The 19,854-nt window shown below is 38.7% G+C and overlaps 1 protein-coding gene across 3 annotated transcripts; it reads right to left on the reverse strand.

Moving 5' to 3' along the window:
- Positions 1–1,163: 1,163 nt before the first annotated feature.
- Tyw5 (tRNA-yW synthesizing protein 5) lies at positions 1,164–19,814 on the reverse strand. 3 transcript variants are annotated; one of them, XM_021662638.2, is made up of 9 exons: positions 19,675–19,814; positions 15,758–15,893; positions 11,667–11,736; positions 8,833–8,877; positions 8,402–8,423; positions 8,081–8,218; positions 6,139–6,226; positions 5,366–5,482; positions 1,164–2,313 (listed from the first exon to the last, which is right to left on the reverse strand). In XM_021662638.2, the coding sequence occupies exons 1-9, from the start codon at positions 19,750–19,752 to the stop codon at positions 2,057–2,059; spliced, it is 951 nt and encodes a 316-aa protein (XP_021518313.2). In that variant the 5' UTR covers positions 19,753–19,814; the 3' UTR covers positions 1,164–2,056. The 3 variants fall into 3 exon arrangements, with proteins under 3 accessions (XP_021518313.2, XP_021518312.2, XP_060224359.1); XM_021662637.2 differs by lacking the exon at positions 8,402–8,423 and having other exon boundaries at positions 15,739–15,893; XM_060368376.1 differs by lacking the exons at positions 8,402–8,423; positions 19,675–19,814.
- Positions 19,815–19,854: the final 40 nt, after the last annotated feature.

The raw sequence follows: 19,854 nt of genomic DNA on the forward strand, positions 1-19,854 counted from the left end.
CATAGAATATACATTATACAAATGGCAGCATTGAGGTTTTTATGTAATTGGACAAATTCTATGCCAACTCGCATAACTGCCTGAGTCCTCAGTTTCATATTTAGTATCATATTTCGTCATCATCTTCTCATTGACTGTTAGTTTCAATTTTCATCCATGTTGGTTTATGGTAAGTTTTGCTGGGAGAAAACTAAGTTGTCCTGAATTAGCTGAAAGAATGGGGTCTAATGACTAATGGTCACTAGTACTGTAATTCCATTTCTATAGCAGCTTGGTTAACGAGAACCATCTATGCAACCAAGGCTGATTAGATAATTCCTCAGATTCATTCACTCAACAATGAACTATTTTTAATCCATGAGTTAATGTGTATTTTATTCATCTGGCCTTAAACTAAGATTAAAAACATTTCAAAAGGATTCACTGCAGTGCTGCAGATACACAAGAGTTAACAAGACTTGGAGAAGAAATGCAGAGTAACAGTCCCCTGCCATTATGTGCATGTTCCTTAACTGGCTTTGTACTGTGTTGTAATGTAGCAGTCCTGTTTTCAAGACGGAGAAAATAAACAGATCCTCTAGTTTCCTTCTGTGCTACCAAACAAAAGGATTGTTAGGTCAACTTGGTTCTGATTCTAGCTTTTCCATGTGACCCTCTCTTTTGGTGCTTGGTCTGAACCCAGTTACCCATGTGTGTTCCCAGCCCTCTATGTGACTGGATTTAGTTTATTCAAAGCTAACTACTATATAAACTAAGGATTTCCAACTTTTTCCTTTCTGAGAGAAAAATCATTAAGTGCTTTGCTCAAGCTAAGAAGTAAAGATTTTTTTTAAATTCTGATAATTAGACCTAAATAGCATATTAAAACATTTTCCTCAATAAACATTTAACTATTGCTCATCTCAGTAATTTCAGTCTGAAGAATATCTAGGAAAAGTCACAATTTTTATATACTTGTCTACTATAATTTCCTTTCAATGCCTGAAATTAATCCAACTCTATAAAGGGTTAATTTAACTAAACAGGGTTAAATTAAGCCAACTCTAAACAGTAAATAAGTTTCTACCTTCAAGAGTAAATATTTCCCCTGTAATTAAAATGTATTAAATTGATCAACACATGTTCAGTAAAAGAAAGTTGTTTTTCAATGGCACTGAGTGTGATTAGGTATAGAGAATACAGTTTATTGTCTTCAAAGATTACAGTAATGGGATTTTTCATCTTTAAAAGAGTATTTGACAAAACTAAAAGAAATACTAGAGAAGTATTTGATGGGAAAACAATAAGTTTAGAGTTATTATTAACTAAAAGGAAGACATTTGGATAGCAGGAAAAGTCAGGATCAGAAGAGACATTTGTCAACTCATGGTCTATCACAGCAACAAATCTACTTATTCTTAGTCCTGATAATGCAAAGCACCCTGTAACATAACCATTCTGCTCTTCATACACTTCCTGTGCCTCAAGGAAGAGCACCCACTCCTGTGTGATGTTATAGCATGCGATGACAATTGGTTCCCTGATGGACAGGGCTGAGCCATTTCCGAGTGTTAAACTAAGGGGACTCTGGAAAGCTGCTTCATGAAGACCGTGCCTGTGGACTCTAGCCAGACTTCTCCACTGCATACAAATGAAGACACACAAGGCCCCAGCTGCTCCTGGCAATCATCCCATGACCACGAGGTTAGCTAGACCTAGAATAATGCCAATCCTGTGTCTGAAAGAGTGGGGTGGGGGTGGGGTGAACAAGTTTTTGGTGGCACTACTGAATCACTGGAAAGACCAAAGAAGGCCATTCCATTAATAGACCTTATGTAGTGATTCAGTATATTTTTTATTAAGTATGAATTTTAGTTACATCTTAGAGCTAAAGAATGGCTCCACTAAGCATTCTCAATCTGCACCACATAGAAATCAGATATGCATCTCCTTGTAGACCACAAGCCTGATACTTTCCTATTTTTAAAAAGCATCTTTACATATTTATATCTTGTTATAGTTTTCAAATACTTGAGCTGATTTTTATTTTTAAATTTTACTACATTCCATTCATTTTTTACTCAGAGTTCTTGCTGTAGGCTTTGTCTTGAATACGTAAGACCATTTGGCGTGCATAGAAGTCCTTGTATTCATCTGGTAATTCAGCCAGTGTTTTCAAAGCTCTGTCCAAGATCTGCATAGCTCTGGATGCTGCTACAGGATCTTTGTTGCCATAGGTATCTGTTTTGTCATAGTATTCCGATGGAAGGTGCTTCCAAAAGATATTCACTCCCACTCCAAACTCTTCAGAAATTACATTATGGAACCATAAAGCTGAAGAAAGTTTTAAAAAAAAAAAGTTAAAAATAAACCTACTGTTAGAGAAAAGGAAAAAACAAAAAACAAATGTCAGTGAGATATCCTGAGTTGCATAAAGCCAATGTAAGACTCAGTCTTTGTAGCAAGCTCCTGTCCTTGCATATCCCCTGCTTTCCACAGTCACTCACTTAAGAACTGCCCACTCAGTGTCAGGAGCACAGCCCTTGTTCTAAATAGGATTTGTCACTTTCCATCCAGCTTGAAAGACACAGGAAAGCGGTATTTGCTTTGTGATCCTCTGATTCGGGACAGTCTTTTGTGTTACATATTTGCGCTTCCTGACACACAACTACATCAGAATATGGAACATTTTGTACCCAGAAAACTTTAATTTTTGAAGACTATATGCCTGGTCCTTTGTGATTCAATACGGTACTTGTTCAAACACTTCCTATTCCAATGACAATCTGGTTCCCTAACTTGAGCTAGCATTCACTTCAGTTTTTTTATTTTTATTTTTAAGGCACATTGCTCCATCCTCTATTCTTCTCGGCTCCTTTACCATGACTATCAAAAATGACAGCAAATTGGTGGTAGTGGTGGTAAAGAAGAAACTTGATAACATTATTTAGCTATTTTTTCATTTTCACTCGAAAGTTTACTGTTTTCAACTAACATTTTCAAAATGTAAGTGCTAGAAGAATATTAAAGAACACCTCAGTGTAACAGATGGAATGCTAACCATGCCAAAAAATGTTTAGTCTTGTGAAAGGAGGGTTTAAGTCTTAGAGACACACTTTCTAAGGATGCTCATGGAAAAACAGTGCTTTTCTTTGTAAAAGTATCATCAAAAGTTTGGTTTTAATTATAAGATCTTTCATCTTTCAGAATCTTTTTTCACTTATTAATTTAACAGAACAAGCCAATTAGTCTGATCATTAAATTTAAAGATGTGAATCTTGCTTTTGTATTAAAATATGTGCAAATAACTTCCAGATAAACTGAATGAATGCAGGTAAGAGAAAACTACGTAGCTTTAATCATGTTCTAAAAATATAAAAACAAAAAATATGAAAACTTTAATTTACAAGGCTAGGTGTGATGGTACACGCCTTTAATCCCAGTATCCAGAGACAGTGGCAGGAGGATCTCTGTGAGTTTGAGGCCAGCCTGGTCTACAAAGTGAGTCCAGGACAGCCAGGGCCATTACACAGAGAAACCCTGTCTCAAAAACAAACAAACAAACATTAATTTACAAAATGGCAATTGATTTAACATAAAGGAATAGTTGCTTTAAGAAATATAGTAATAAGTCAAAGCATCATGGTTTTGAATCAGCTGTATGAAGAGAGCTGCTCTTTGAGAATATAGAAATTAGCAAGAATATGGTTTCTTTTGCTCAACTAATTTACAGTCTAACCTCAAGTATATCACCTGATTTTTATTGTATATAGATGTTTCAGAAGTTAATTCTAGCACTGAATAAAGGTATCAACAGTTTATAAACTGGTCAATAAGCCCCACTACTTTTGGTCTTTTTTTTTTCTCTCTCTTAATAAACACAATTTATTTGAATGTAAGTGTGTTATGTCTTGCTGGAGATATCTATACATATTGCATAGATATATTTAATACATGAGTTTTTTTTCTTTTTTTTAATTTTATTTTTTTCTTATCAGTTACATTTTATTAACTCTGTATCCCAGCCATGTCCCGCTCCCTCATTCCCTCCCAATCCCACCCTCCCTCCCTCATCTCCACCGTGCCCCTTTCCAAGTCCACTGATGGGGGGGACCTCCTCCCCATTCATCCGATCCTGTTTTATCAGGTATCTTCAGGACTGGTTGCAAAGCCCTCCTCTGTGGCCTAACAGGACTGCTCTTCCCTTGGGGGGTGGGGAGACCAAAGAGCCAGTCATTGAGTTCCTGTTAGAAATAGTCCTTATTCCCCTCACTATGGGAAATCAGCTGGTTACTGCACTACCACAGGCTACATCTGAGCAGAGGTTCTAGGTTATATCCATACATGGTCCTTGGTTGAATGTCAGTCTCAGAAAAGACCCTGTGCCCAGATATATTTGGTCCTTGTGGAGCTCCTATCCTTTCCCCATCATACTAACTCCCCTTCTTTCATATGATTCCCTGTACTCTGCCGAAGGTTTGGTCATGTGTCTTTGTATCTGCTTTGAAAACACTGCTAGTTAGAGTCCTTCAGATGCGCTCAGTAGACTCTTGTCATACGTTCAATGCAAATCCCATCTGTCTTTCTAAACGAGGATTGATCATCTTACCCCATGTCCGCTCTCTTGATTATCTTTTTTAGGTATATAGATTTCATTATGTTTATCATATCTTATAGGTCTATATAAGTGAGTATATACCGTGTTTGTTTTTCTCCTTCTGGGATATTTCACTCAGAAAGATCTTTTCTAGATCCCACCATTTGCCTGCAAATTTCATGATTTCCTCCTTTTTGATTGCTGAGTAGCATTCCATTGTGTAAAAATACCACAATTTACTTTTGGTCTTTTAATCTTGAAGTATTCACTTAAGTATTAATTACAGATATTAATCCTATCATAATAGTTACTCACAACATGGAAATTTTATGAGCATCCAAACTAATGTTTATTTATTGAACACAGAAACTGTATACAGAAAAAGGTTTTCAGATGTTATTATAATATTTTGATATTTAATAAACATCTATAATCTTCTTTGCCATTTCTAAAATGCTTATATATTTTAGAATAAAGTAATTTTTAGAAAACAACCAGGTATAATCATTTTCCAGATATGAGGATACTGCTTCATGTTACTTAGTAAAATGACTCAAAATACTCTCTTAACGAGTTATGGATGGCTTTACGGCAGGGATATATTTTGAGAATACCCTGACTATCAATAACGCAGATGGAGTGGCCTACATGCCTAGACTAGATGGCACAGCCTATTGCTAGGTGGGTATAAACTGTACCCCACTGTACTGTTCTGAAAACTCTAAGCACCTGGACACTTGGACAACAAATGAATCCAGAAGGAAAGTTAGAGTGGTTTAGAAACCTCACCAGGGATGAACAGAACATCTCCAGCTTCAAGGGAGCACTCGTACCTCCTCGCCTTGGGAAAGAGCGGGTACTTATCCAGGTCTGGGCTGTCGATATTCAGCACTTCTGATTTAGAACCTGAAAAGTTCCCAAGAGAGATCACACACACTGAACCAAGTTCACATTTTAAAACGTAATCACAAATATAAACCTGAAATTTAATTCTTTTCAATTACTGTATCCACACTGTGAAAGCCATCCTTCTGAAACCAAAGATAATTTTCAATGACCATTCTTTAAACATGACAACTGACATCCACCACCCATGCAATGCAATAAGATAATCTCAAAATGGTTTTTGTTTTTGCTTGGTTGGCTTATTGTTGTTGCTGGGTTTCGGTGTTTAGAGACAGCTTCTCACATATCCCAGGCTGACCTTAAACTCTGCAGCTGAGGATGGACTGGCCTTAAACTTCTGATCCTCTTTGTGTGTGTGGTTTTTTTATTGTTGTTTCTTTTTGTGGTTGTTTTTTGAGACAGGGTTTCTTTGTGCAGCCCTGGCTGGCCTTGAACTCAGAGATCTACCTGCCTCAGCCTGCCACCCTCCCCGACGCCCTGTGCTAGGATTAAAGGAATACGCCACTACACCTGGCCTTGAAAACTCATTCTTTATACTGCCTATCATCACTACATACACATAATGGAAAATACAGTACATAATTAAAAGTATCCTACATCATGGTCTTCCTATATTATTTAATAATAAACTCTAGAAACATAAAATTAAATCATACCTGATAAATATAAATAATGTGCATCTTGAGGATTAAACAGTGTAACTCGCTTCTTTCCTGTCACTTGCAGTAAAAAGTTATCCATTACCTAAAAATCAATAAGTATGTGTAAGCAGTATGTAAAATTCAATTCAATTCAAACCCTATTTTCTCTATCTCCCTCTCTCTTTCGGGGGTGTGGTGCTCACAGGGTCTCACTGTGTTGCCCACATTGGCCTTCTGATGCTTTTGGCTCAGGTTCAGAGCAGCAGTGATCATAGGCATGTGTAACTACATGTTCCTTAAGCCCTATTCCTTTTGTGAGATTTGACTTACACAAAACTCTTACAGTCATAATTCAAACCAAACAACAAAAAGTTTGTATTCCATATACAAATGTATAGAAGACATTTTTTTCTCATGTTTCTTAACATGGGAAGTACTAGCGAATTAGGAAAACAGGAAATACAGTATAAGTACCTGAGGCTGCCCTTGGTCAACATTTCTCTTACTATGTTGTTGAGGGATAGCCTGAGCCAAAGAGAAAGCGCCAGGGCAGCCACTGTTAAACACTACAAACTCGTCACCCACACATGGTCATAAAAACTGTAGTGCAAAGCACTACACTCAGGAAGTCCCCATAGAGTGCTTTTCAATGAATCACTGTTAATTTTCCTTGTGTACACAGATTGTGAAGGCACAACCTTTGGGTAAAGACATACAGTGAACGAGATGAATGCAGTCCCTCCTATCACAGCACTACCAACACATTCGTCTTTTAGCACTAACCCTCTCCTCAGCAAACCTTGACTGACTATTTTTAAGAAAAGCATTATATATTCTATTGTAGTCCAAGGTCAAAGGAAATACTTAAAGCATAATCTATACAGTTAAAAACGTATGAAGCACATCATTTTCTCACCAATCATTCAAATACAACTTTGAAAATATGCTAAGATTTCTCGTCTGTCTCATCTAATTATAGTTAGTGTGCTGGACTCCCCTAGAAATGTTAGGATGTACGAGAAGATCCACACACATGGCGTAATGGGTTGGCGTGCTGCCACAGGCTTGAATTCCTGCCAGCTGGGAGGCAAAGAAAGAAAGATCTAAGGTCAAGTCCAACCATGGATTTAAAACAAGACTCCCATTTCAAAACACCAAAAGATATTGTTCTCTGGTGGGGTCCTGGATTTTGTCAGAGGTCTGGAACTGGCTTCCAGATGGGGAACAGGGTTCTATTTCTCTCTCTCTGAGAAAAGGAAACCTGTCATCATAGACCAAGGGCAAATAAATGGCTATTCAGAGATGTCAGACTTCAACCTTATCCATCAGAGCCCTACAAAAGGCTCTGGAAATATACTAGGTATTACATTAGCTTGTTTCTCCAGAGGCCAACGCAAAACTATGCACAACACCATTTAAAATCTGCTTACTATGCTTACATATATATTTCAGCAAATAAAGCCAATGAGAACACAGAATCAAGATCAAAGTCTACCCATCCTGCTTGTGTACAAATCAGCAAACATCTGATGTTCTTAAGGGACATATCTCCTAAGACGTTCAGATACCCCATATTCTTATTCTTGCAAATCCTGTACCTACATAACATGACAGCCAGTCAACTGTCTCATTAGACACCTTCTTATCATTCTGTTTTGTGCTCCCACTCTTCCCGCTAACCTGGTGACCAACCCTTTTTCACAGGCCAAAACCATTAACTCTCTTTTAGCTATGATTTATGTATGTGGTGATGAATTAAAACCAGAGAAACGTAAGAAAACAGGCTTTACAATCGGCCGACTCCTAACACTACTGCCCCTGCCCTACAAATGGTTACAGCGCATTTCAGCCAGTGACAAAGCACAATCTGAAACTAGCCTATAAAGCTCAAGCTATGAACGTGAGATCTGTTCAAGCAAGAGTTCTGAACCTTTACATTTCTTATTTTGTAACATACATCATAGTGAGTCCAGAGTTGCAATCCAGGTGAACTAATTCGAAATACACTGGAAAAGAACTGCTCCTCTTTGAAGAATATTGGAAACTTAATATCTTCTCCTAATGATGGAAACTGTTGTCTGATATCTGCAACATCCTGAATTGACAGACAAAATACTTAGATTAAAATGGTATCTGGGAAGAACTTCAATAACAAACACAACACTAGCATAATGATCACTGTAAGGTGCCAACACATGGAGTAGTAGGGACGAAAGAGGCGAGTCTTTGTTCAGTGCTTTGAAGCCTGAAGACGTGAAAGCCTCCAGAAACACCTAACCTTTCCAGTGAAGGAATAACTACTGCCAACCTTAATACTCACTAACACAGAGGTTCTTTCTACTTTCAGCAAGATTCGTATAAATTTTTTTCCAGTCTAGCCTTAATAATTTAGCCTTAAATATGCATAAAGGCTTATCTAATAAATCTCCAGTGCTTTTAGATAAATATTCATTAGCTGAACTACCATCTGTAAAGTTCTTAGCAATAGGGATTCTTACTGTGTATAAATTACACAACTCCAATATTCTACAGTTCTGAGAAACTAAATAATAAACTTTTAAAGCTTTCTCATTCTGTGGCACAAATCACTGAAAGAAACAGAAGACAACGAAATGGGTTATATGTCTAACAATAATATAAAATTTACAGTCACTATGTGAAAACGCTAACTGACATGTTAAGTAACTGCTTTAAATCCACAATTCTTACCTTCCTCGGGTCTTCTCCAAGTGACCGTAAGTAGTATTTCTCATCCTTAAACACACCAAAGAAAAATACCATCAGCACTCAATAAAAAAATAAAAAGAAATAAGAAAGGAGTAAATCTTAAAATATGACCTAGTTAAGTCATCTAAAAAGTTCAATTATCTTACCCTTGCTACTGATGCCCCCTGGTGGCCACATAAAGAAATGTCTTCATATGTTGCTCAGGATCCACAAAACAGCTAAATAAAAGAAATCCTGTTCCCTGCTTTCCCTGTTCTGATTGATGTCCATCCTCTTTGCCTTTCTGAATGGGGATTGAGCATCTTACCCAGAGTCCTCCTTCTTGATTAACTTCTTTAGGTGTATGTTTATCCTATATTACATGTCTAATATCTACTTATGAGTGAGTATACACCCTGTGTGTCTTTCTGCTTCTGGGATACCTCACTCAGGATGATCTTTTCTAGTTCCCCATCATTTGCCTGCAAATTTCATTATTTCCTTGTTTTTAATTGCTGAGTGGCATTCTACTGTGTAAATGTAGCACAATTTCTGTATCCATTCCTCAGTTGAGGGACATCTGGGTTGTTTCCAGCTTCTGGTTATTACAAATAAAGCTGCTATGAACATGGTTGAGCTAATGTCCTTGTTGAGCCTACCACAGAGAGACTGTGAAAGACTCTACCCTACAGAGTATCAAAGCAGATGCTGAGACTCGTAGCCAAACTTTGGGCAGAGTGCAAGGGATCTTATGAAAGAAGGGGGAGATAGAAAGACCTGGAGGGGACAGGAACTCCACAAGGAGAGCAACAGAACCAAAAAATTCTGGGCACAGGGGTCTTTTCTGAGACTGATTCTCCAACCAAGGACCATTCATGGGCACAGATGTAGCCCATGTTTCAAGTGTAGCCCAGTGTTCAAGTGGATTCCCTAGTAATGGGATCAGGGACTATCTCTGACATAAACTGATTAGCCTGCTCTTTGATCACATCCACCTCAGCCTTACCAGGCCACAGAGGAAGACAATGCAGCCAGCCCTGATGAGACCTGATAGACTAGATCAGATGGAAGGGGACCTCTCTTATCAGTGGACTGGAGGAGGGGCATGGGTAGAGAAGAGGGAGGGTGGGATTGGGAAGGGAAGAGGGAGGGAGCTACAGGTGGGATACAAACAGAAAAAAATGTAATTAATTAAAAAGAAATTCTAAAAGCAACAGAAGCACACCTGCAGCCACCTGATTAACTTGTGCTTCACTTACGCTAAGCAAAATAAGCCCCAACCAACCTTCTTAATACAACGAGATAAATAAAAGCCTTATCTTTTAGCACATTAAAAACCAGGAGATTGCATTGCACTAGACTATGCCATCACACACACACACCTAATCCTCTCCTGCTTCCTCTTCATCTTGTGCACGAGCATTACCCCCTGATGCTCTGATTCCATCTCAGTGCCAACTTCCCATGTGACTTAACTGAGAATCCATGTTGATCGTTTATGTACATTCCATAGCTTTTAGACTTAAACCTTTACTTGGTCCCTACATTTCAGAGCTATTTAAATCTGTGCCATTCATTAATTTTTGATGGGGGAAAAAAATCCCTAAGAGCAATGAATATATACATATATCCAAAGAATGGCTACACTATATAGAAGCAACTAATAAAGGTTGGTTTTAAAAGACATTTTAATCATGGTCAGGTCGGAAGTCCACACCTTATTTTCTATGACAGCTCACCAACTTGGCTATGCTGGCAGGCCAGTGAGCCTCAGAATCCTCTTGTCTCTGCCTCCCCAGTACTAGAATTATTACAAGTTATGCCAGGATGCCCATCAGTTAGACATATGTGCTGGGTATCAAACTTACATCTTCATGCTTGCTGTACTGAGGTATCACTCCAAATCCAACATAACTGAAAACTGTATTATGGGTAAGCCTTAATTAACGCCCTGATCAAGGTATTTAAATATATAAATTACTCAGAGCTATGCTATAATGTCAGAATCCTGCTTTAATCTTTAATAGTACTAGTAACAATAAAATACAGACAATTTAATGAAAGATCAAAAAAGTTTGTATTAACATTTGAATCTGGTGTATGACATCAGCCTATTTTCAGAGGAAATAGGATTAATGATTAAGGGTTGATGAGTATTTTCTGTGTCATGAACACTGCTAAGTATAGATTATTTTATTCGGTTGGTCCTTACAAAAACTTTACGAAATAAGTAGTTTTTAACCTTCATGTGAAATAAGTATATTTAAGCAAAAAAAAAAAAAAAAAAAAAAACAATTTGGCGAAGTTTTGAGAGCTGACAAATAGCAGAGCTATAGCCTGTAGAATATCCAACCAAACTTTAAGAATGGTTATCACATGGGGTAGTAGTAGTTCATACCTTTAATCTCAGACTTGGGAGGCAAAGGCAGACAGTTCTCCAAGTTTGAGGCCAGAATGGTCTACAAAGCAAGTACAGGACAGCCAGGGCTGGCAACCAGGGATTAGAGCTTATAAATATATCATTTTTGATCTTTTGTACAAAACTTAGTGGTTCCTTATAAAGAAGTCCATTCAGAGAGATCTGGGGAGATGGCTCAATGAATAAAATGCCTGCTGTGTAAACATGAGGATCTGAGTTCAATACCCAGCACCATGTAAAAACAGCTGCTTATAATCCCAGTACTTGGGACACAGACAGGAGATTCCCTGGAGCCTGTTCCAAGAAAAAAAAAAACAAGGTAAAGAGTGACTGAGGAAGACACTCGATGCAAATCTCTGGCCTCAACACATATTTAAATTCATCTAACATGGCTCTTAATTATTTCTTAAAAAATTACCTCTGAGATGAAGAATTCCTTATGCATTTCTTCGGCTGCTCTCTGGACCAACTTGTTAAAAGGTAAAGTTCTGAAATAAACAGCACAGAATCCTTAGATGTAAAAACAACATACCAACTGGTAACACCATCACCGTGGCATAGTTGAGTGTCACATACTTTGAATTATCTAGTTTTCAGTACAATCCATGTGGATGCAATTCTGAATATTAAAAATTCACTTAGCAGTATATAAATCTGACCTGTTACCTGAATTTTTAGACTTAAAGATGGTTCCATGGTATCAAGTTACTGTGAAGATACACAAACTGCCGCTGGAGAGAGGCTGAGTGTTTAAGAGCACTTAGTTTTGCTCTTGGGGACGATGTGTGCTCCGTTCCCAGCTCCCATGTGTGGCTCACAACTATCTGCAACTCCACTTTCAGAGGATCCAATGCCCTCTTCTGGCCTTCATGGGTACCAGACGCACATGCAAGTAAGTCAGACACATAAAATCAAAGTAAAGCTTAACAAGTACAGTATACAAACTCTGGGGCGCTGACTGTCTTCATGTGCCATGGCCAAGCAGATCTTGTGACTTAGACAAACCATTATGTAACACTCCTACTGAGGTTCCTAGTGAGGCTACTCCAGCCCCTCACTGTTGGCACCACCTCAGCACAGAAGGCAGCAGTACTGCCCTCACCCATTATGGCTTCTAGAAAAAATGGTTAGACATTTTAGAAACAATGTGTGTTTCCATTACACCACGTTAGAGAGTTATCTTTGCTCCAGTTGTCCTAGCAACTTCCAGAATCAAAAGCATTTTCTGTAGCTGGGCAGCAGAGGGCTTCCTAGCTTTCCCAGGCCCTGGCTCCTAACCCTATTCCCAAAAAAAAGAAAAAAAAAAAGAAAAAAAAGAAAACACATTTCCCAACCATGAAGATACCACCACATTAACAGTAAGACAAGAACATCCTGAGGTTTGTTCTCCAATCCCCCACTGGAAATCTGTCAGTCTCATCACCACATATGTGTAAGGGGTGGGTGAGGAGGAAGAGTTATAAACTCTCCTCTATGAGATCATGACCTTGGGCTGGCTTACTTTTTCTTAATATTGTTATTTTCCTGGGAACATAGGAAAGGTTTAACGTCAGCTATGCTACCAGACACTGCTTATAAGAACGTGGTTTTCCTGTGTACAGTATGTGAATATGGCCCTTAAAGAACTCTATAAGCTGTTTGGCCTATTTCAAGCCACTGGCTTTGGAGGACCTAAGCTGGGGTATGTCTCAATACCACCTCCATATTTGCTCTATTATGACCAAGTTGTCACTGGTTGGTCAAAAATAACTCTTGGATTCACACAAATTGCTGATGACACTCTGCTAGTATGCTGTTTCCAGCCTTGTATTCATCTGAAAACCTAAGTCCATTTTCTGTCACATGATGGAGTATGGACCTGTGAGTGTGACTGTCAATCTAACTGAAGCTCCTGCAGGGAATGGTGCAGAGTAAGCTCTGCAGAAAGAAAGGAGTCTACTATGTGCCCAGACCAACGCAGGGCCCTGGCTCCTTCTACAGCTTCTGCTCTGCTCTACTAGCAGACTTACTTAGCACTCTCCTAGTCAGCGCTTCCTACCAAACACCTCACGCTGTGCACACTCATCTCTGCCAATGCATCTTTTGAGATCTGGGGAGGCTGATGTAACCCACAGCTACCTGTGAAACTGCCCACGCAGTTTCTTATGAGGGAGAACAAAGAAATGGTCTAACTTATGAGGGAGAAAAAAGAAATGCATCTAACTTTTTCACAAAGGCTGGGCTGACCAGTGACTCTGCAAGAGCAAGATAAAGTAGCTGGATACAGAAGTAGAAGCTCAGTCTGTCTACAACCTTGTCTACACACAGCAGCAAGGAAGTGTCCCAGCCTAGGCTTTCTCTGCCCACAGTGCTCTAAGCAGGTCTTATAGTAGCTTTTCTCAGGATCAGCACACAGAACAGTAACTGAGACTATCAGAGAAAACTTCTCATGAAGTCTGCGACAGGCAAATCTGAATATGTACACTAGGTTTAACTATTTTAAATGACATGATCTTAGACAAATTGTTTAATTTTAATTAAAAAATTTTACACATATTTGTGTGTGAGGGGTTGGATGTGGATGGTGTGTTCACACATGGGATGGTGTGGAGGTCACAAGACAACTGGCAGGAGGCAGTTCTTCTATCATGTGTGTCCAGGGCATCAACCTTAGGTCATCAAAGTGGCAACATGTACTTTATCCTCTGAGCCATCTCATGAGCCCCAAAGTTACTTTTATTAAATATTCATTTTCTCATCTTTAAAATCACCATAAACATTATCTATATTATACACTATCTTATAGTTGAAACAGGAAATATAATCTAGTGTCAGCATTGTACCTAAAACACTGTGACAACAGCGGTAATGTACCTTTAGCAACAGACAAGTATTTAACAATAAAAACAAAACAAAACAAAACCCTCAAATCATCACCCAGTTCTGTTTTTGAAATGGCTGCTTTACAAGAGCAACAGTAGGTTTGATGAGACGAGAAGAGCAGGGTGAAAACAGAACTAGATAACCACAGAGCCAGGCGTATTCGTGACAACTCTCCCCACCCAGGGTGCTCCTGCCTAGGGAAGGCCGGCTGTGGAAGGACAGTAGCAAATAAGAGAAATGTGCACACTAACACTTGTGACTTCACAGATCTCTAGACACCTGAGAGGATAAGAGCAACTCAAATTGAAGTGAGTCCATAGCAATGCATCCTATGTAGCTAGAGGATTAATTGTGTTTCAATTTCTCTAGATTAAATTCCTCCCTTCCTTCTTTCCTACTGCCTAGTAATTGCTTAAAAAAAAAAAAAAAGAAAAAGAAAAGAAATGAAAACAAAAAACCCTCAATCTACTCCTTTTTCCTTGAACAAAAATAATTTTCCATGTTTTTAGTAGCTCCAGCGCAAACTTTGAAGAAGCTGGAATAGAAACTATTACATAACGGAGGAGTTTAAAAAGCAAGTTTTGAAAAGTTGAAAACCATTCAAGATGGAGTTTCAGTACCCACTTGTATGGCATTAGACTCTGGAAAATAAGTAATATTAACCACAGGCTGAAGAACATTCATCACTCCAGTACTTTCTTCCACTCTTTTGATTGAATAAAAAGTGCCAAGTTCTTAGCCTTGGAAAAACTTATGGCAATTAAATTCAATCTGTGGCCTGTGAAGTAACCCAGAGCCACAATGGCAACTACTCAGTTGGAAACTGTGAAGTGCTGTGGCAACTATGGCACAAACTGGGAAAGCAGTGAAGGGAGAAGGGCCCAGACAACAGAAACCATTTAGCTCATCTCTAACTGAAATCTTCTGTGAACAACAGGGTCTTTCAATAGATTTAATTTGCTGGACTTGAACATGCTCTGAATGTGGAAATCGTTTGTTTTTTAATCTAACATGTTAATCAAGTGCGTGGGAATAAACAACACTTGAAATATGCAAGATGAAGTTTAAAGGTTTCAAGCTCACATGTTCAGCAGCTGATTTACCCATCAGAGATTGCTCAGCACAAAAAAAAAGCATGAAAGAAGCTATCAGCATTCAAGGTCATTTCATCAGGAGAAAACTCAGCATGGTTTCAAATGCTACAAAACCAAAGTACACCAAATACAGGCGGCCCTGTGCTTTCTGAGAGGCAGAAAGAAACATCAGCCTTTAAAAAAAACTTCCTGCACTAGGTAATAGCAGCAAAAATGGGCCAGTAAAGACTGAGTGAGCACAGCACAGAACTTTAGAGGTAACCTAACTCCAAGAATAGAAACTCTCTGTTCCATACTCCACAGAATACAGGGTGCACCCCATATTTATAAAATAAGTCTGTGGAAAGGTCTCTGTACAATTATATAAACTCAGAATTCTTGCCTGTTAAGCCACTCGTTAAAAAGGAGTAAGCTATTCCATGATCACATAAACTAAAGATGAAATGCGGTGCGGTCTTTATATAATGATGTAAAATGTTCTTGACAGGTTTGAAAAAGTTCCTTGTACCCCAGAGTAACCTCAGAAGAAAATACCTATACACAAAGTTCTTACTGATGAAGTCCATCTGTGCAACCGCAGCAACATGAATCTTCACTTCCTTCGTCCCTCCAACTTGGCTCAGGTAGTCCACTGTCCACTTGCTTGTACAAGGTCCCAAGTCGAGTCCTTCTAACACAAGGGGCTTTCTCTATAATAAAGGTAGAAATCACAACTGTGAAAACCAGTACTCCATCAAATGCTATCTTGGTATCAGAGTGTGGCTTTAATCTGAGCCTAAGATGTTCCAAATTAAAGCATCTAACAGTTTGTGCTATTATTACTAAAACATATAGATGACCCATATCATATATCTTGAACAAACTTAAAATTAGGAAAACAAAACAGCCTCATCAACAGGTGAAAGTATTGTCATGTTATTTATGGCAAAAATACAATTAAATTTAATTTTTTGTTACTTTTGATTTGGTTATCATTTTAAGCTTTCTAAAAAAAATGTGAGAACGTAAGAATTTCCGTATGCTCTCTACTTGACTCACCAAGTTTTCAGTATGTACCCCCACTGTTATCACTTGCTCACAAACTCAGCAGATAAAGATAGATATATTATTAAACCCAATTTGTCTGGAACATTTCAAAGTTAAACTGGTAACATCATGTCCTCCCATCTCTAAAACTTAAGTATATCTTCTGAAAACAAAGCTACTCTCTTACAGAGCAAATATAAAGCTGTATTTCAATGGACATACTATTATGTAACCCACCATGCACATTTGAATTTCACTAATTATCCCAATAATTTCCTTTAAAATTCCTTCCCTGACCCAGAATTCAAGCTGAGATGCCACATCAGATTTGGTGATCACAGCTCCTCCATCTGGAAAGGTTTATCAGCTTTCTTTGTCTTCTATGACCTTAATATTTCTGAGCACATAGACCAATTATTTTATTGAATGCCCTTGGATTTGGGTTCACCTCGTTTCTTCATAATTAGGTTTTGGGTTGTGCGATTTGAGTAAGGAATGTTCCACAGAAAAGGAATGGACATACCAGGTAGCACATGATATTCTGCCCTAACATATACTTAATCTCTCTGCCTCCAACTTTACTGGTGTAATTTTAATGCTCAAATTACCACCGATTAGACCAGTAGGTCTCTTTGGGCTGGTTTTTGTAACTTTTAAAACTAAACATTTCCCTATTTTATAGCAAAATAAAATAATCCGGTTAGCTTTTTTATTTTCTCTGCACAACCCTGTAATCCATCATTTCTTTAAAAAACAAAAAAACCTAGGAAAATTTTCTTCTGACATTTTAATGTATGTGTATAATGTCTTTTTTATTATATTCATCTAACCTAAAGGAGCTCTTTTAGTGCTGTATCATAACTTCTGCCTTAATGGTAAGAGCAAGAAACAATATAAGGGCATGTATATAACCCCTAAAATAGACAGATCTAGATATGTAATCACATATCTTTATCTCTTACCATATATGTACCATACATACGTATACATAAATGTAATGCATCATGAAAATACATGTCAAGGTTAAATCCAGCCTTTAATTTTTTACAAATGTTTTGGTTCAACAGTGAAAAACTTATTTCCCACCATCAATATTTAATCATCTGCAAAATTCTAGAATTTCAGAACTGCTAGGTCACAAGTCTATAAAACACAAATCTGGTAACTACAATTGTTTCAGTCCTTTTCATCTTTATACTGAAGATATGGACTTCCACAACCCCAGATAGGCTCACTTGTTATTTAATTTCTATTTTTAGGGTTCTTTTGTTTTTAAATAGTTTCTCATTTCTTTTGAATGTCTGTGTTTCTTTTGTTTGAGACAGTCTCACTATATAGCCCTGGCTGGCCTAGAACTCACTATGTAGACAAAGTTGGCCACACACTCACAGACATCCAACTGCCTCTTCCCAACCCTTTTTTAAAATTATTACTTTAGAATGTAAAGTATTAATCTGATTCCTCCAAAGGTCAGCTATCTCACCACCTTCTTCCAGCTCATACCACTCATCCTCTAGAGAAAGCCAGTTAATTGTTTAACTACTGTTCTTGTATTTCTTTTATTCAAAGAGCCCCCAAACAAACAAAAAACTACATATTTTCTTTTTACCAGTTTAAAAACATACTTTGAAAATTATTGTTATCACTTCCCACGTTGTTCTCTTTTATAGCTTAGTATATCAAAGAATAAATAAGCAATAATTTATCTAATTTCCTTCCCATGTATAGACACTTAGTTTGCTTCTAATAATTACTACTATTACAGAATCCTATAAATATCTGTCATATATTTAGAGAAACATCTGCAAAGTAAATTCTTAAGTATGAAATTGCTAGATGTTAATTAAACCCAGAGGGCATAATGGGAGTGAAAATGAGCAGAATGCATTATATTATGTATGAAACTGTCAATGACTTAAAAATTGCTCAGTTATAAAGTAAACACAGAGAGTTTGTGAGCTATGCCAAGAACTGAACCACTTGGTATAGAGCAGTTGGCTGCTCTATCAACACACCCTCACCAAGGGCGAATCACCAAAGCTTCTTAACCGCAGGCACTATACATGCGGCAAGAATAAGTACCTCAGTGCAGGAGTGAGCAAGCCTGCCTGGTTCATAGACATGACTCCTGATAAAAACTGCTCTGGTTTTTTTATTGATTTGTTCTATCTCAAACAGTAGGCGGAAAGGCGGGGAAAATGAAGGACATGGGAAGGGAAGAGTCCCACCCTGCAGTCTGAAGTCTCTCACCAGCTGAGAGTTAAAGAGTGCGACACAACTAGTCAGGATAGGGTGGTTGCACACCTTTAATCCCAGCACTAGGGAGGCAGAGGCGGTTGGGTCTTAGAGGACAGCCAGGACTACACAGAGATACCCTGTCTGGCAATACCCCCCCCCCCCCCGCCCAAAAAAATTTCAGTACAATTAACAAAATTTGCTGGGAGGTTGCCTACATGGAGATAATATTCCATTTTAGAAGGAAATACTTCAAATAAGAATATTATAATAAGCAACAAAGCATGTCTAAGGCCAAAGCATGTATGACCAGGTACGGCTTTTCTCCTTTCCTGAACCTGTAAACCAGTTATTTTCTAGGATTCTCATGAGTAAGACTAAAGCTCTACTTGTAGTAAAAGACAGGTCTTTTTACATTTTTTTTTTTAATACTTTTTGAGACAAGGTTTCCCTGTGTAGCCTTGGCTGTCCTTGGACTTGCTCTATAGACCAGGCTGACGTCGAACTCACAGAGATGCACATGCCTCTGCCTCCCGAATGTTGAGGCACAACGCATGTGCCACCACTGCCCTGCAAATCTGAAGCTTAGACTCTCTTAAAAGCAAATTTTTTTCCTTTTCCTAAATTTAACTACTTTCTGATAGTTTTTTTTTTTTTTCCTTTAAAAAACTAAAGAGCTTGTAAGCCTGTATTATAGTCCAGGTTTAAATAAAAGACCTATACCAGAGGAGACATACGGAAAGATTCCCATTGGTTTCCCTGTTGTAATCCCTCTTTGGACTGAAATATTGAACTTCAAAAATCTAGTATCTTGGAATAGTCAGGGATTGGCAGGACCAAGAGAGGGGCGAGGGATCCTGAACTAATCTTTAGGAAACCCCATCGAAGAGGAGCACGCAAGGCCAGAAAAGCCAAGTGCGTCTTAATAAGACTCCCGCCCAGGCCGCCTTCTCAGTGAGCTTTGTCAAATGCTCCATGCCACCCAGCTTCCTCGGTCATCCTGTTCCCCAGACCCGTGGGGCCGTTTTTTCCGGGGCTCTAATTCCGGAGCCGGTTTACAGGTCCCTTCAGCCTTCTCCCCCGGCAGCAAGCCGCCCAGTGTGCAGCAGCTGTCCGCCGTCCCTTTTCCCCACTCTCTGGGTCGCCAGAGAGCAGATGGGACCGCCAGGAGATTTCGGGGTGTCCGCTTCCCGCGGGGGGCCTCCTCACCTGTGGGTAAAGATGCTCCATGAACTGCTCCCGCGACACGAAGCGATGCCGGGGTACCGGAAGGCGCTGCTCCGCCATGGTGGCTCAGGTTAGTTTTCACAGGCCTGAGAACTTGGCACAGTCCGTCCACTCATGATTCCCCCACCTCCGCAAACACCATCCCGGGAGAAAAGGTCCGCG

This window comes from Meriones unguiculatus, chromosome 15 (genome assembly GCF_030254825.1).
Source record: "Meriones unguiculatus strain TT.TT164.6M chromosome 15, Bangor_MerUng_6.1, whole genome shotgun sequence".
Lineage (NCBI taxonomy): Eukaryota > Metazoa > Chordata > Mammalia > Rodentia > Muridae > Meriones > Meriones unguiculatus.

Bases quoted from the DNA above. Each gene is read 5' to 3' on its own strand.
- Tyw5 (XM_021662638.2), bottom strand. From the start codon at position 19,752: ATGGCGGAGCAGCGCCTTCCGGTACCCCGGCATCGCTTCGTGTCGCGG. The intron at 8,424-8,832 runs GTAAGAATTGTG...TAAGGTTGGCAG, and splicing joins TTGGAGAAGACCCGAGGAAG to TAGTTATTCCTTCACTGGAA. The intron at 2,314-5,365 runs GTGAGGTTTCTA...AACTTTCTTCAG, and splicing joins AGATGTTCTGTTCATCCCTG to CTTTATGGTTCCATAATGTA.